Here is a 14,858-nt window from a genome sequence, read left to right on the forward strand (position 1 = left end):
TGGGCAGATATGGTTCCCTGGAGCAATGTATAAAGCTCCTGCAGCAGCCGTTACTGGCCTCTCTGCCTGTCAATCATTCCGGTGGAGTGCGCTGACAGGCAGAGTGCGGGTAGCCGCCCAGATGACTACTTCCCCCCCCCGTGTGTGTCACAAGCCGGGGGAAATAAAGTCATTTTTCCTCAATATAAGCAGGAGCTTCATACATTGCTTCAGGGAACCATATCAGCCCAATTGGGCTGATTGGTTCCCTTTAAAAAAAAAAAAAAAAAAAGCCTCACCTAATGGTAAATTTGCTGTAATGCATTAAAAAATAGTAACCTTTTAAAAAGTGAAAAGACAATTTCTATCTGCATGTGTGACAGGTTGGGTATAAGTAAGAAAGCTCCAGCAGCGCTTCCAGTGGACTACTGACCGGGGGAAGAAGGTTTTATGGACTGATGAATCTAAATTTACCATCTCTGGTACACGGGTGAAGGGATGGTTCCTCAGTGTGAGGAGGAGGAAGATCAGGGGCTGTTTTGCAGGATACAGAGTTGGGACCATGCACAGGATGACCGACACACTGGATATAAAGGGGCTACAAAAGCATTTTCCTGAGCTGAGTAATACCCTGTGATGTATACCTAGTCTGGCAGGGGTCGTTATTACAAAAAAACAATGATTAAAAACATACTTCTATGTTCTGTCTAAAGTGCAGAAAAAAATATCACTACGGCACTTCCCGAAAATCAGACTATCCGGGCATTAAAGAGAGAATAACTCAAAAGAGTCTTAAAATATAGGCGATATGCACAGTGTATGCACAGTTACTTATCCTAGTGTCCTATATGGGATCATTTAACAGCAAACGTCTTTATTCCAGCATGGCAACGAACAGCAATGTTTCAACCCTTGAGGTGGGGAAAAAAAAGGGTTGAAACGTTGCTGTATGTTGCCATGCTGGAATAAAGAAGCTTGTTTCATATGAAACCGCCTTGGTATGCTGTTAGCCCCTTCTTTTTTTTTTAGAACTATCTAAAGAGACAATAAAAAGGTCTCCAGACTAAACCCCAATGAGCTTATTTGGGACAAACTGGATAAAAGAGTAAAAAGCAAAAAAGAAGGAACCTACAAGTGCAGAATAATAATTGTTGGAACAATGTACGGGAAATATTTCTGAACTATATCTGGATTTAACTATAGAAACACCGCTGTGATTGTGTAAAGCTCTTATATCTGCTAGAAGCGGCTACACCTTCACGGCGGCCATATGTATATGGCAGAAACCAGCAATGTGTAGAGAAGAACCTGGCACTCACTAAATTATTTTCTACATGTATTTAGTGCAGAAGGCATTTATATTACATCAGTAAGTGTTTCAGCCAAGCATGGCCTTCCTGAGCATTGGCTTTAGCTGGTGAAGGCCATGCTTGGCAGAAACGTGTACTGCTGTAATAGTGATGCATTCAGTACTAAATAAATGAAGAAAATTATTTGGTGAGTGCCGGATTGCACAATTCTGCTGTTGCCCTGGCCGCATGATTGAGCTGTGTAATAGGCTATGAAGGAGCGGTGAGCTAGAAGATTGGATCTCACTTACGGCGCGGCCCTTTCTGTGTGATATAGCATTTATAATAGCGGACCACAAGAGAAGCTCCAAAAACAAAAGAACTGCAACAGTTGTGTCAGTATATTTTATTTTTGGAGCTTCATGTGAATGGGGATTAGAGGCGTTCTCCTAATATTGACACACCACACCCAAAGCAAGTTGGTGCATTCTGTGTGTTTGGTTCCACAAGAAAAGCTCACACTATTACAGTACCTTAACAGTCATTGACCTAATACAGAACTTTTTTTTCTTGTCCTCACTGCCCTAGGCCACAAAGGGTACAAACTTCCCTACGCTAGACCAGGATAGATGCTGACAATAACCACCACTGCCTTCCACCTGGATGGTGTTTTATACTATCTGCCTGGATGCCGTGGGGCCCTCTATATAAAAAAGGATGCAGCATGTTAATATTTATGTCATGTGATTCTGTATTGTCCGGCCTACAGGGAACAGTACTCGGCTCCCTAATTTTTGAAATGCAGATGCTGGGTAGTATCCCACAGCAACCAGTCCATTTTTTAAAAATTTTTTAAAGGTCTTTAAAAGGAGGCCGTCGGGATTCTGAATTTTGCCAGTTTTACTCCGTGTGAATTGGCCCTAAAAGCAGCAACCTCCCACGCCTGTCATTCTTGCACTCAGCATAAACCAATATTAGACAGCCCAGTGAACTGCAGGAATATGTCCAACCCCAGTATTACTCACAAATCAGCAGTGGCAGCACTACACGTCGGATACCTCTTCTCATCTAGTTCCACTGCTGTGAACTTCAAGTTTACAATTGATACATACTAATACTAGTCAGGTGATAGCAAGTACTAAAAGTCAATCTAAAAACTGAGTAACCCATTTTATTCCTAGGTACTACCTAAGGATATGTTCACACTGAAGAATCGGCGAGGAATTAGAAGTGGAACTTACAACCTATTTCCCGCAGATTCTGCTTGAAATTCCACCTGTAAATTATTGACATAGCAATGTCCCATAGTATTGAATGGGATTTCTGCTATGTTGTTAAAACGGCAGAATTTCCATGTGGAATGTTCCGTCGCAGATCTGTTTTCCACCCAAAAATTTGACATGTCAATTCTTTTGGCGGATTCCGCTAGAGAAATCCTATAAAAGTCATTGAATTTCTGCTTTCCACTTGCTTTCTGTTCGAATTCCGCTCAAATTCTGTCAGAGCTGAAGAAGAGTAAATTTCAAGCAGAAAATATAGAAATTGATAGATAGATAGATAGATAGATAGTGTGTAACATACTTTCCTACTACATAACTATACACTATATCCACTGGGGTTCATTTTTTCCCCCCCAAATACAAGCTACAATACATTCCATTCCAATAATTTACATGTGCAGATCAGCATCTCAGACTCCATTACGGAGTAATTCTTTCGTTTTAGAAGCACTGAAGTGATAGTACACGGCTTTCTCAAGGCATTCTCGATCATCCTGAATGAACTCCAAATGGCTTCCTGCCGGGTATTCCAGCAGGATTACAAGAAGCTATAGCTCAATGTCATTTTCAATGTGGAGCTTCATAATTAAAGGTCAAATAGTCACTTCATCCGCAATCAATCAATAGAAGAAAAGTACTAATATCAAGCGCTAATCAATCAATGGCAAAGGTACTAATAAAAGAGATGAATCAAGTGAGCACGTGCATGTTTAGGTCTATGCCTCTCCGCCTGCTATACAAACAAGGAGAGAAAAGAGATTCACATAATGACACAAATGGTTGAAATTGAGCTTAAAGTGATCTTGTCTGTCACCTATCTGCAGGGGGCGCTATAACAAATCTACCTGAGATACACTGCTTTTTTTTAAGCTTATCCCTGGATGACCCACATTTTAATATTAAATTTTAATAAAGTCATTAATAACATTTCCATGTGAGATTCCATTTCAACATGATCAAGTTTTAGTGGTGATAAGTAACAGGATTCTGTCTGTATTTCTAACATGGCTAATCAGACAGGTGACAGGCTAAACACTAGGGGATATTGGGGGGGGGGTCACATATAGCATCTGTTCAGCTGTATCTTAATCAGTATTATCATAATTAAAGTGTCCCTGTCGTTATAACTTTCAAAATCTAAATCATCACTAGATGTCATATAAAGCAAGTTTGCAATTTACATTTTTTTTTTAAGTTATCATGGAAAACAAGTATAGCTGTTATATAGCTGCCTTCAGGAGACTGGACCTGGATACAGTAAGTATAGCTGTTATATAGCTGCCTTCAGGAGACTGGACCTGGATACAGTAAGTATAGCTGTTATATAGCTGCCTTCAGGAGACTGGACCTGGATACAGTAAGTATAGCTGTTATATAGCTGCCTTCAGGAGACTGGACCTGGATACAGTAAGTATAGCTGTTATATAGCAGCCTTCAGGAGACTGGGCCTGGATATAGTAAGTATAGCTGTAATATAGCAGCCTTCAGGAGACTGGACCTGGATACAGTAAGTATAGCTGTTATATGGCAGCCTTCAGGAGACTGGACCTGGATACAGTAAGTATAGCTGTTATATAGCTGCCTTCAGGAGACTGGACATGGATACAGTAAGTATAGCTGTTATATAGCTGCCCTCAGGAGACTGGACCTGGATACAGTAAGTATAGCTGTTATATAGCCGCCTTCAGGAGACTGGACTTGGATACAGTATATATAGCTGTTATATAGCTGCCTTCAGGAGACTGGACCTGGATACAGTAAGTATAGCTGGTATATAGCTGCCTTCAGGAGACTGGGCCTGGATATAGTAAGTATAGCTGTAATATAGCAGCCTTCAGGAGAGTGGACCTGGATACAGTAAGTATAGCTGTTATATAGCTGCCTTCAGGAGACTGGGCCTGGATATAGTAAGTATAGCTGTAATATAGCAGCCTTCAGGAGACTGGACCTGGATACAGTAAGTATAGCTGTTATATGGCAGCCTTCAGGAGACTGGACCTGGATACAGTAAGTATAGCTGTTATATAGCTGCCTTCAGGAGACTGGACATGGATACAGTAAGTATAGCTGTTATATAGCTGCCCTCAGGAGACTGGACCTGGATACAGTAAGTATAGCTGTTATATAGCCGCCTTCAGGAGACTGGACTTGGATACAGTATATATAGCTGTTATATAGCTGCCTTCAGGAGACTGGACCTGGATACAGTAAGTATAGCTGGTATATAGCTGCCTTCAGGAGACTGGGCCTGGATATAGTAAGTATAGCTGTAATATAGCAGCCTTCAGGAGAGTGGACCTGGATACAGTAAGTATAGCTGTTATATAGCAGCCTTCAGAAGACTGGAACTGGATACAGTAAGTATAGCTGTTATATATAGCTGCCTTCAAGAGATTGGACCTGGATTTCTGGTAAGCATAGCTGTTATATAGCAGCCTTAAAGAGGAGGTACATCCTCTTTAATCTGACCCAGGGATAGAACTGCGCAGTCACGGGCAAGCTGGTGCCACGGTCCATTTCTTGAACCGTGGCGCGGATCCCGTGTACGGCGCCGTTCTATGCACGGATATCGGGCCGGGGCTGAAGCACAGGAGGCGAGCCGGCCAGCCCCCAGTGGGCGGAAATTTATAATAATGAATGTACATTGTAAACTTGCTTTATTTCACATATACTGTTGATTCAGACTTCGAAAGTTATAAGGACAGGTACACTTTCAAGGAATAAACAGTCTATTTACACAGGGGGCCCTGTGCTGGTGTAAGATGTCCTATATTTATTAGGAGGTGCATCTCTACCTTTCTGGGCACCATACAATATGCTAGCTATAAGCTGCTGTAGTTTACTTCTATAAATTTACACCAATTTTCTTGGCATGACATTTAAAGAAGCTGTAAGACCAGAACAGACCATTCTTCCCTTCCATTAAGCCTTTTTCAACTTTTATAGAAAGTTCTGTGAGCAGCGCAAAAATGTTGCAATATGTTTGAGCAGAATTGGGTATAAGGAAATATTCATGGCGTAGAGGGTATAGGGTAGATTTTTGGTGGTGTTTTTTTTTTAGGTTTGTGTGCTCTGGGGTTTGGCTTTGTGTGTGTTTTCTTGTTTCTTTATAGGACTTGGAAAATGTCCAAAACTCACCAGATTTATAAATGTAGCTCTAAATTGTCTTTCTATTGTTTTGATGGTAATTGTACACATTGCATTAACACAAGTACATTTAGCACAGCACTAAAATTCATACATTCATGGTTTGTAGTTATTTACGTTGATCGAAAGTCTTTTATTATAATTGTAACATTGTTAAGACTCTCAATAAATTTCCTTTGGTCAAAAAAAAACAAACAGCAAATTCAATTCATTAGCCATGATTTGGAAAGACACAGCCTGGTCTTTATAGGATCTCACAGTAACCACGGAGAAGGGGCCTCGGTTAGGTAGGTGCCCAAAAACTCCAATCTTCACTCTAACTGAGCTCCAAAGATTCTGTATGCAGATGGCAGAACCAGTCAGTATGTCAACCATCACTGCGGCACTCCACCTATCTCGACTTTACAGCAGAGTGACCAGAAAGACGACTCTACTCAGAAAAACCCACATGAAAGCCTGCCGGGAAGTTTCAAAAAAGCACCTAAAGGACTCTCGAACTGTCCATTTCTTTTGGCCTCAATTGTAAGTGTTATGTCTGGAGGGAACCAGGCACTGTCCTTTACCTGTACAGTATCATCCCTACAGAGAAGCATGGTGGCACAGGGATACTGGACAGAGCTGAAGGCCCTATTCCACGGGCCGACAGTGAGGAGCAAATAAGCGCAGTCAGCGCTCGTTTGCTCCTCTATTCCACGCGGCAGCAGCGAGCAGGTGAGTCTGGGGAGGGCTGGGGGAAGCTGCTAGATTGTCAGGGCAGCCCATAGGATATAGCGGCGGTCTGCTGCCGCCACTCCTACCCCATGGAGCGGCGACAGCAGATAGCTGCTATATAAGTCGTTTGTCTTTCAACATGTTATAAGACAAACGACTTCAACGATCAGCCAACATGAACGATGCCTCGTTTCCTCCTATTTCACGGGACGAATATCGGCCTTATCGGTCGAATACCGCCAATATCGTTCCGTGGAATAGGGCCTTGACAGAGACGTTGAAAGGAGAAAATAATTAGTAATGTAAACTGACGGTCCCCATCCAATCTGACAGAGCTTGAGAGGATCTGCAGAGGAAAATAACAGAAAATCTCTAAATCCAGGTGTGCAAACCTTGTGGCATCATAACCGAGAAGACTGGAGGCTGGAGTCACGGCCAAAGGGGCTTCCACTAAGTACAGAGTACAGGGTCTGAACACTTCTGTCACTGCAAGTATTTTCATTTTCAATAAATTAGCAAAGATCTGTAACGTTCTGTCGTCACTTTGTTGTTTTGGCGTACTTATTCCAGAATAATCGGGGAAAACTTTTCTTTTTTTTCTAGCACAAGGCTGCAACATAACAAAACATAAAAAACTAGGGCTTAAAATTTTCCGAATGCAATGTGTAATGGTGTCATGGTGCTCAGCACAGCGCTAGCATCACATCTGCAAGAGACTGCCTACTCAGCAGAGAAAGAACAAATAGGCATATCGGTAGAAAAAGATGAGGTATAACAATAATAATAAAAAGAATTCTTACGTTTTTATTATTAATAAAAAGTGAAAAATAAGTAAAGAAAATAAGTGATATTTCATATAAATATATATATCATGCCTTGTTTAATTCAGCCTTTTACTTACCTAATGTAAGCGATTTATGAGTTGAACAAAATACTATTGCAACTGTGTCTGCTGGTGTGAAGCCAGTGTTTTTACTGCAACGAAAAAAAAACACGTCCATTATGACCTTGTATACGCTCAGAAAAAGATGTATACAACAAAAGGGAAATATTTTCTCATGTTTGGCTGATTAAGGAAGGGAGGGAACCTATTATTACCTAGAATCCCTTATACTTACCCCAAAGAACGAAGTGCCGCTCCTGGAGCCGCACCCACTGCAGAGATATCACTGTCGGAAGCTCGGTGCGTGCGCATCAGAGATGAGTCCGATGTACATGGTCACTATCATTTGTCCATGGTCACCATCATTTGTCCATGGTCACCATCATTTGTCCATGGTCACCATCATTTGTCCATGGTCACCATCATTTGTCCATGGTCACCATCATTTGTCCATGGTCACCATCATTTGTCCATGGTCACCATCATTTGTACATGGTCACCATCATTTGTCCATGGTCACCATCATTTGTACATGGTCACCATCATTTGTACATGGTCACCATCATTTGTACATGGTCACCATCATTTGTACATGGTCACCATCATTTGTACATGGTCACCATCATTTGTCCATGGTCACCATCATTTGTCCATGGTCACCATCATTTGTCCATGGTCACCATCATTTGTACATGGTCACTATCATTTGTACATGGTCACCATCATTTGTACATGGTCACTATCATTTGTACATGGTCACTATCATTTGTACATGGTCACTATCATTTGCACATGGTCACCTTTATCTAAATGTTTTTATTTGTGTTTTGATCCAGCATTAGTAACATTTGTGTTCCAATGCTAGACAGCATTATTTGCCAACAAGCCAGCATTAGGGCAGCTTCACAGGTACAGGATAACAGTGGTTTTCACGCTGCAAGTTCCGCAGTGATCCTGTGTCCTGTCATTTTCTATGGCTTTAGATACTTGCAGTGGATTTTTCATTCCGCTGCGAGAATGTAAAGCCCCTTCCCATTGAAACCCCCGCTGCTAGACTAATACGTTACCTGGCCACGCTTCTGCTTGCTTTTCTGGCTCCTTGACGTCCCAGTCAGCCAATCAGTGTGCTGTACTCCTGTAGCCACTGATTGGCTGAGCAGGACATCAGGGAGCCGGAGAAGCAGGCAGGTTATGTATTATCCCGGCAGCGGTAAGTTAAATGGGGAGGGGCTTTACATTATCGCAGTAGAATAAAAAATCCATTGCAAGTATCTAAAGCCATAGAAAATGACAGGACACAGGATTGCAGTGGATTTTTCAGGTGATCAATGTCCCGCGGCACAGCTTCGTTCCGGTCTCGCTGCGCTGTTAAAATCCGTTGCGCGCTCATGTCATCCACTGCTGTGACCCCTCTTCTGTCTGCTGTCATTGAACGCCGGAAGTCACACTTTACAATGCATTCTCTATGGGAGAGCGTGACTTCCTGCGTTCAATCATATGAGGGGTTGGGAGGTAGCGATAAAAGTTTTTGTGAACTGCTGCTTTCAGGACTGGCTAGAATTCCAGCTGCCTAGACAGTGTGGACGCTACTTGAGAATAGTGCAGTGTCTTGCAGCGTCCATTAGCTCGTAATGTTTTATTCTCTAGGTCTGGCACCTGGTGGAGACCTGAGAAAAGGTTTAATACATGAGATGTTTCATTGTTTTATACCTTTTACCTCCCGAAGAGAAGAATGGTGACACAAATAAGCGGTTATGAAAGGGAACACTGGTAATATTTCCGTCTGGACCACAATAAGATTGCAATGAATGAAATGACTAATGTTGGGCTTACCTAGTAGAAAATAGGAATGTTAAAAGCATAAACGCCAACTGGATAAAAAATACTAAAAAGAGAAAGAAAAAACAGGTAACGTTATTTATCTTATATCTGCAATACAAAGTCTGAATATAACCGAACAGACGTGGTTCGAGACGTTGCTGCTTACAGGGGACAAGTCAGCAGAAGAACAGGGATGGAAATCAGACTATAACTAGACGGCTTTTTGGTAATTGAGTTGCTGAATTGGCTGTAGATTTAGAGATATAAAACTATTTTTGCCCACATGTTATCCAGGAAGTGGCATCACCATGTTATCCAGGAAGTGACATCACCATGTTACTCAGGAAGTGACATCACCATGTTTATCCAGGAAGTGAAGCCTTGAGGCAGTAGAAAGTGCAGGGAAAAAAGCACTTTATAAGCATTTCCCGTAATAAGTGTATATTGGGGATTTGTATAACTTTTGGGGAGGCAATAAAATACTTTAATACAAATTTACACTGGACTTCTCCTTTAGGATAAATATAGGTCTGTGTCTGATGCCAGAATACAGGCAGCGCTGATTTGGGTTTCTCTGCTCTACTCCACAATCATTATTAGGCTGGGTTCACATTGTGTTTCATTGGTACATAGGAGACGTATATCAGCATCCCAATTGTCACCATATTGGTGCATTGGCGACAGACTCATCAAGTTTAATGAATTGGAACATAGTCAGCTAGTGACTAGGTTTGGTTCATTTCCCGAACAAATACTTTTATTTTGTGGAACTCAAAAGTGCAGCAGCAAAATAAAAGTATATCTTTAGGAAATAGACCAAACACAGTCAGAAGTAGATTGTGTTAAATAAATTAAAGGGATACTCCAATAAAAAAAAAAAAAAAACTTTCAAATCAACTGGTGCAAGAAAGTGCCAGAGATTTGTAATTTACTGCAATTCAAAAATCTCAAGTCTTCTAGTACTTCTCAGCTGCTGTATGTCCTGCAGGAAGTGGTGTATTCTTCCCAGTCTGGAGAGCAGGAGAGGTTTTCTATGGGGATTTGCTGCTGCTCTGGACAGTTCCTTACATGGACAGAGGTGGCAGCAGAGAGCACTGTGTCAGACTGGAAAGAATACACCACTTCCTGCAGGACATACAGCAGCTAATAAGTAATGGAAGACTTAAGAATTGTCAATAGAAGTAAATTACAAATCTCTGGCACGAGTTGATTTGAAAGAAAATAAAATCACTGGAGAAACCCTTAAATTTCCAATGTACTAATGTAGGTCAGCTCGAATCCAGTTTTACTCACTTGTAAAGGGAAAAATTCCCAAACTACAATATTCATATGTTGGCAAATAACTTTTTATACCATACATGTCCAGCTACTACCAGACTTTTCTAGAAAACAGAGGATAGTGGATAATACCCGTGCCCGGTTGCAATATGATAAACATGCAAAGTGAATTAGAGGTGCACTTACTGATAAATACAATGACGACCAGACTGAAGGTGTCCAGGTCAATATTTGGGTTAGAAAACGTATCACAAAAAGTTGTGTAGATGATCATGAGAAGGACGCAGCTGCTAATGGCACCAAATGGAGGCTTCTTCCTCTCCAGCCAGTCCTTGATGTACCTCCGCACAATCTGCAAGAGAGGAGCCAACAGGTTGTCTCTTTCAGGCCTCGCCGTACAAGATAAACGCAAAGTGAACTTGACAGCAGAAAGACATAAAGAGGAGTGAATAATTCCAATGACTGCCACAGCGGATTTCAAAAGCTTCCCAGCCGCTACCGTCTTATTCTGGGGAATTTAACAATTTTAGTGCAACTTCCACTGGGCACCTATAATGAGAGTATATTTTCAAATGAATCAAATCTGTCCTTAATTATGTCAAATGTTCTTTGCCGGCTGTCACCGAGACAAGCCCATTAAGACTCCCTGATGTTTATCTCCTCTGCCGATACTAATGGATGTGTGTAATTATCACAATCCCTCTTGCATCAACAGACAATTCCGAGTGCAACTTCAGGAACCTTAAAATGGTGACATCTTCAGGAATTTCATCACGGTAGATAATCGAAAGTGATCCATGGAACACGTTAATATTTAAAAACGCCAGGAATGCGCCAGAAGTTTTTAATTAAATTATAACTTATGCTTGAAAAGCAAAAGTGTATGTGTTGGGGGAGCTTAAATAATTCACAGTCTGAATATCTGGAGTTTTCATGAATCTAAAGATAAATGCCATTTGATTTCTTTTATTTCCACCCAAAAATTAATGCAGGAGAAGGAATTAATCATCACCTGAGTAATTAACCGGGGATGTGATGACTCGGAGAAGGGAGAGATGAACATTATAATCCGGGAAATGTTTATGGGAGATTAGATTAGCCAGGAGCGGGGAAAAAAACTCTCGAAATGCAAGATTATTCCAAAAACATGAATTACGTCTGTATCCTATGGGCAGTCTTTATACCACTATGCAAAAACAGCATGAGGGCCCCACTGTACAGACAGCAATGAGTTTTATACACAGCATGGCACACAAATATATAAGTAAGTGGGCACCTTTATAAAAGCTACCTGCCGAGAGGGAGAGAGAACGAAGAAGCTTCTATCGTGTAACACTCCATAGAAAGACGCAGCGATAGAATATAAAATGAACAGTTCCGCAGCTGAACAAGAGATAGAATATACAACTAGGTGGAAGAAATATTTAGTTATCGGGATTTGCAGAAAGGTTTCAGATGAACAAAAACATTTAAGTTGAATAATAATAATATAAGTAGAAACAAAAAGGGTAGCGGCCTCTGGAGAATGTGGTAGTCAAAAAGTTCAGGTGTTATGCATGTGGGTCTCCATTCCATTCATTCTCTATGGGAGGCGTGAAAACAGCCGAACAATTTACTTGAATATTTGTGTGATCTGCGGCTCCATTTTATCTGGAAGCTTTGAAGCTCTTTTTGAGATTGTAGGGGACCTCAGTGGTCAAATCCCCTGCGATCAGAGAGTTATCCCCCGATCCTGTGGATAAAGTCAGGGCATTATCCAGACTCACAGTTAAATCCCTTTCCCATGGGGTAAAATCACATGAAATCCAAGAAGGTCCATGACATTTACAGGAAAGCAATGAGGTTGGGTAAAAGTTGTGGCGGCGTCCAATTTTTTATTTAAATCAAACAAAAAAAGATACCAAATTTGGTTTTGAAGGTCCACAATGGGATTAGGTGAATCCTGGGTGGTGGCAGCGGATGACAACAGGCGACCTTACTTTTGGGGGGTGCCTTATTTTTTGGGGGGATGCTTTACTTTAGGCTAGAGGTTAGAGTAGTTGTGGTGTCTTATTTTAGGAGGGTGTTTTATTTTCGGGAAAACAAGGTAGTTCACACAGAAGACGTCACTGCTCCCAAAGTTTTTTCTTCAAGTTTGTTTTCCTTTTCAATTCTTTTTCGCAGCATAAAATGTGACTGCTGAGCACTAGTGTTGATGTCGTAAAGAGCCTAATATGTATTTCTTATAGGCCACGCTGACTAGCTGTTCTATATTAGCCATTTTATGTCTGTTTTTACAGATGGCGGTAATTTTGGTGCCAAAACGCAGCTGTTTTATGCAAATGATGGCCACGTTTCGGCACTTAAATGACGTTTGTGACAAAAAAGGGGGCAAAATGGGCAAAAAAAAAAAAAAAAAGTTGTGTGAATGTAGCCTTAAAATGGATTTGACAAAAAAAAACATTTTCTGCATCAGGTCAGAACGTAACTGAGCAAATTCTGTGCTCAACCAATGTTTCATGACTAGAGATGAGCGAACCGGGTTCGTGTTCGAGTCGATCCGAACCCGAACGTTCGGTATTTGATTAGCGGTGGCTGCTGAACGTGGATAAAGCTCTAAGGTTGTCTGGAAAACATGAATACAGCCAATGACTATATCCATGATTTCCACATAGCCTTAGGGCTTTATCCAAGTTTAGCAGCCACCGCTAATCAAATACCGAAAGTTCGGGTTCGGATCGACTCCAGCTGCTCCAGGTTCGCTCATCTCTATTCATGAACTTTTCTGAGCATAATGGCTTACACAAATAAAAAAACCTGCAATTGTGCCGTTCTGCCCTGGTGCAGAGAATGATTAATTCCTTCCTTGTCTTCAGAATTATTCTGCTTTCTCTACTCTGGGCACTGGTTCATATGAAAGAAAGTTTCCGATACCAAATTACCTTGTATTGGCATCACAAGCATCCAGCGGTAATAGTCCTCAGTGAGTCCTTATTTCCAGGCTGTGCTATGGACTAGAGAACATGTAGAAACAGCTGCTGCCGGCCACAGCGGTGCATTGGCTTGGCTCCTGTCACCAATCTAGCAACTTGTTACTACAGCCCACACAAGGGTTAATGACTGGCCGGGTAACTAGAGAATGCATGAATGATAATGTGCAGACATGCTTTTTATTACTTATTCATGGAAAACAGTGGGTTTTGGTGTGCTTCTTTGAAAAATGTTCAAACTGGTAGAATATACGGGCGCACTGTGAAAATTCTATGTCATTAACATTTAATCATAAATTGCTCTTTAATATAAAACATAAAATAAAGGTCTGTCACAAGCACTTATGTGCAAGGGAAGGAGATGGCATGAAAGCGTATGGGAAGTCACACACCGCACTGACTCTCAATAGCATCCCCGGGCCTTGTTTAACCCCTGCCCACCTGGAAAGCACCCAACATGATGAATAGCACCTTACATTATGGTATCTGTCCCATTTGTTGGGTCAGTTGTAGCAGAGGACGAGGTATGATCCGCTTCTGACAGTATATAAACTCATATAGCCACATTCTTAGCCGGCATCTTATATATGTGATGTTTCAACCAAAACGCTCTTGTAAAAATAAATATATATTAATGTATTCAGAGATAGAAAAAATGCAAGAGCTAATACATCATACGTCCCAAATTATTTATTCAGGGGATGGGGAACCTTTTTTTTTTTTTTTTTTCGGCCACAGCCCATTTGGATATAACGTTGATTGCGTGTCTGACAGCGTAGCTATTCATGCACGCCAACCATTCATCCTGCACTTGCCACATCTGTATTAACTTTGTATTAACCCAATTAACATAGTTTTACTTTTTCACTTTGTTTTCATTACTTTAAAAAAATTGTTAATATTTTTGAAAAATCGCCAGCAGCACAGCTCACAGTGCAGAGGCCGACGGACAGTGACAGGCAGAACATAGAACAAAGATGTATCAAAGGGTGTAAACTGCCCACAGCGACCAATCACAGCTCCTCTATCATGTTACCAGAGCTGAGAGCTGAGCTGTGATTGGTCGCTGTGAGCAGGTTATACCAGTCTTTAGAGAAGGAGACACATAAAAAGAAACATATTATATATTGCAGCGTGCATTATTATTCCTGCATGGTCAACAGCGTATACAAAAAGCTCAAAAAACGCCAGATGATTTTTTTTATTACATTTTATATTTAAAACAATTTATAAAAAGTGAGCAATATGTCCGATCTACACAAATATGGTACTAAAAAACTAGAGATTGTGGCGCAAAAAGTGGTGCCCCATACAGTAAGTGAAAAAATAAAAGCATTATAAAAGTCACAATAGGGTCACTGTAATCACACCTATTTGCAAAAAAATTTTAGTGTTAAAAAAAATTGTAAAACTATTTTTACACCTTTTGATAAATGCCCCCCATAGAGTAGATGGGAGGACTGGACCAGGCTCAGTATCTATATCACCATGCTGCAGTGCT

General features: G+C 41.1%; 1 protein-coding gene across 1 annotated transcript in view; it reads right to left on the reverse strand.

Moving 5' to 3' along the window:
* Nucleotides 1-14,858, reverse strand: part of SLC10A7 (solute carrier family 10 member 7) — a 121,436-nt gene that overhangs the window by 11,477 nt on the left and 95,101 nt on the right. The window contains exons 8-10 of the mRNA XM_069976878.1: nucleotides 10,575-10,740; nucleotides 9,123-9,174; nucleotides 7,308-7,381 (exon numbers count right to left, since the gene is read on the reverse strand). Coding sequence (XP_069832979.1) covers nucleotides 7,308-7,381; nucleotides 9,123-9,174; nucleotides 10,575-10,740 — 292 coding nt within the window. The remainder of the gene's footprint in view (nucleotides 1-7,307; nucleotides 7,382-9,122; nucleotides 9,175-10,574; nucleotides 10,741-14,858) is intronic.

This window comes from Dendropsophus ebraccatus, chromosome 7, assembly GCF_027789765.1.
Source record: "Dendropsophus ebraccatus isolate aDenEbr1 chromosome 7, aDenEbr1.pat, whole genome shotgun sequence".
Lineage (NCBI taxonomy): Eukaryota > Metazoa > Chordata > Amphibia > Anura > Hylidae > Dendropsophus > Dendropsophus ebraccatus.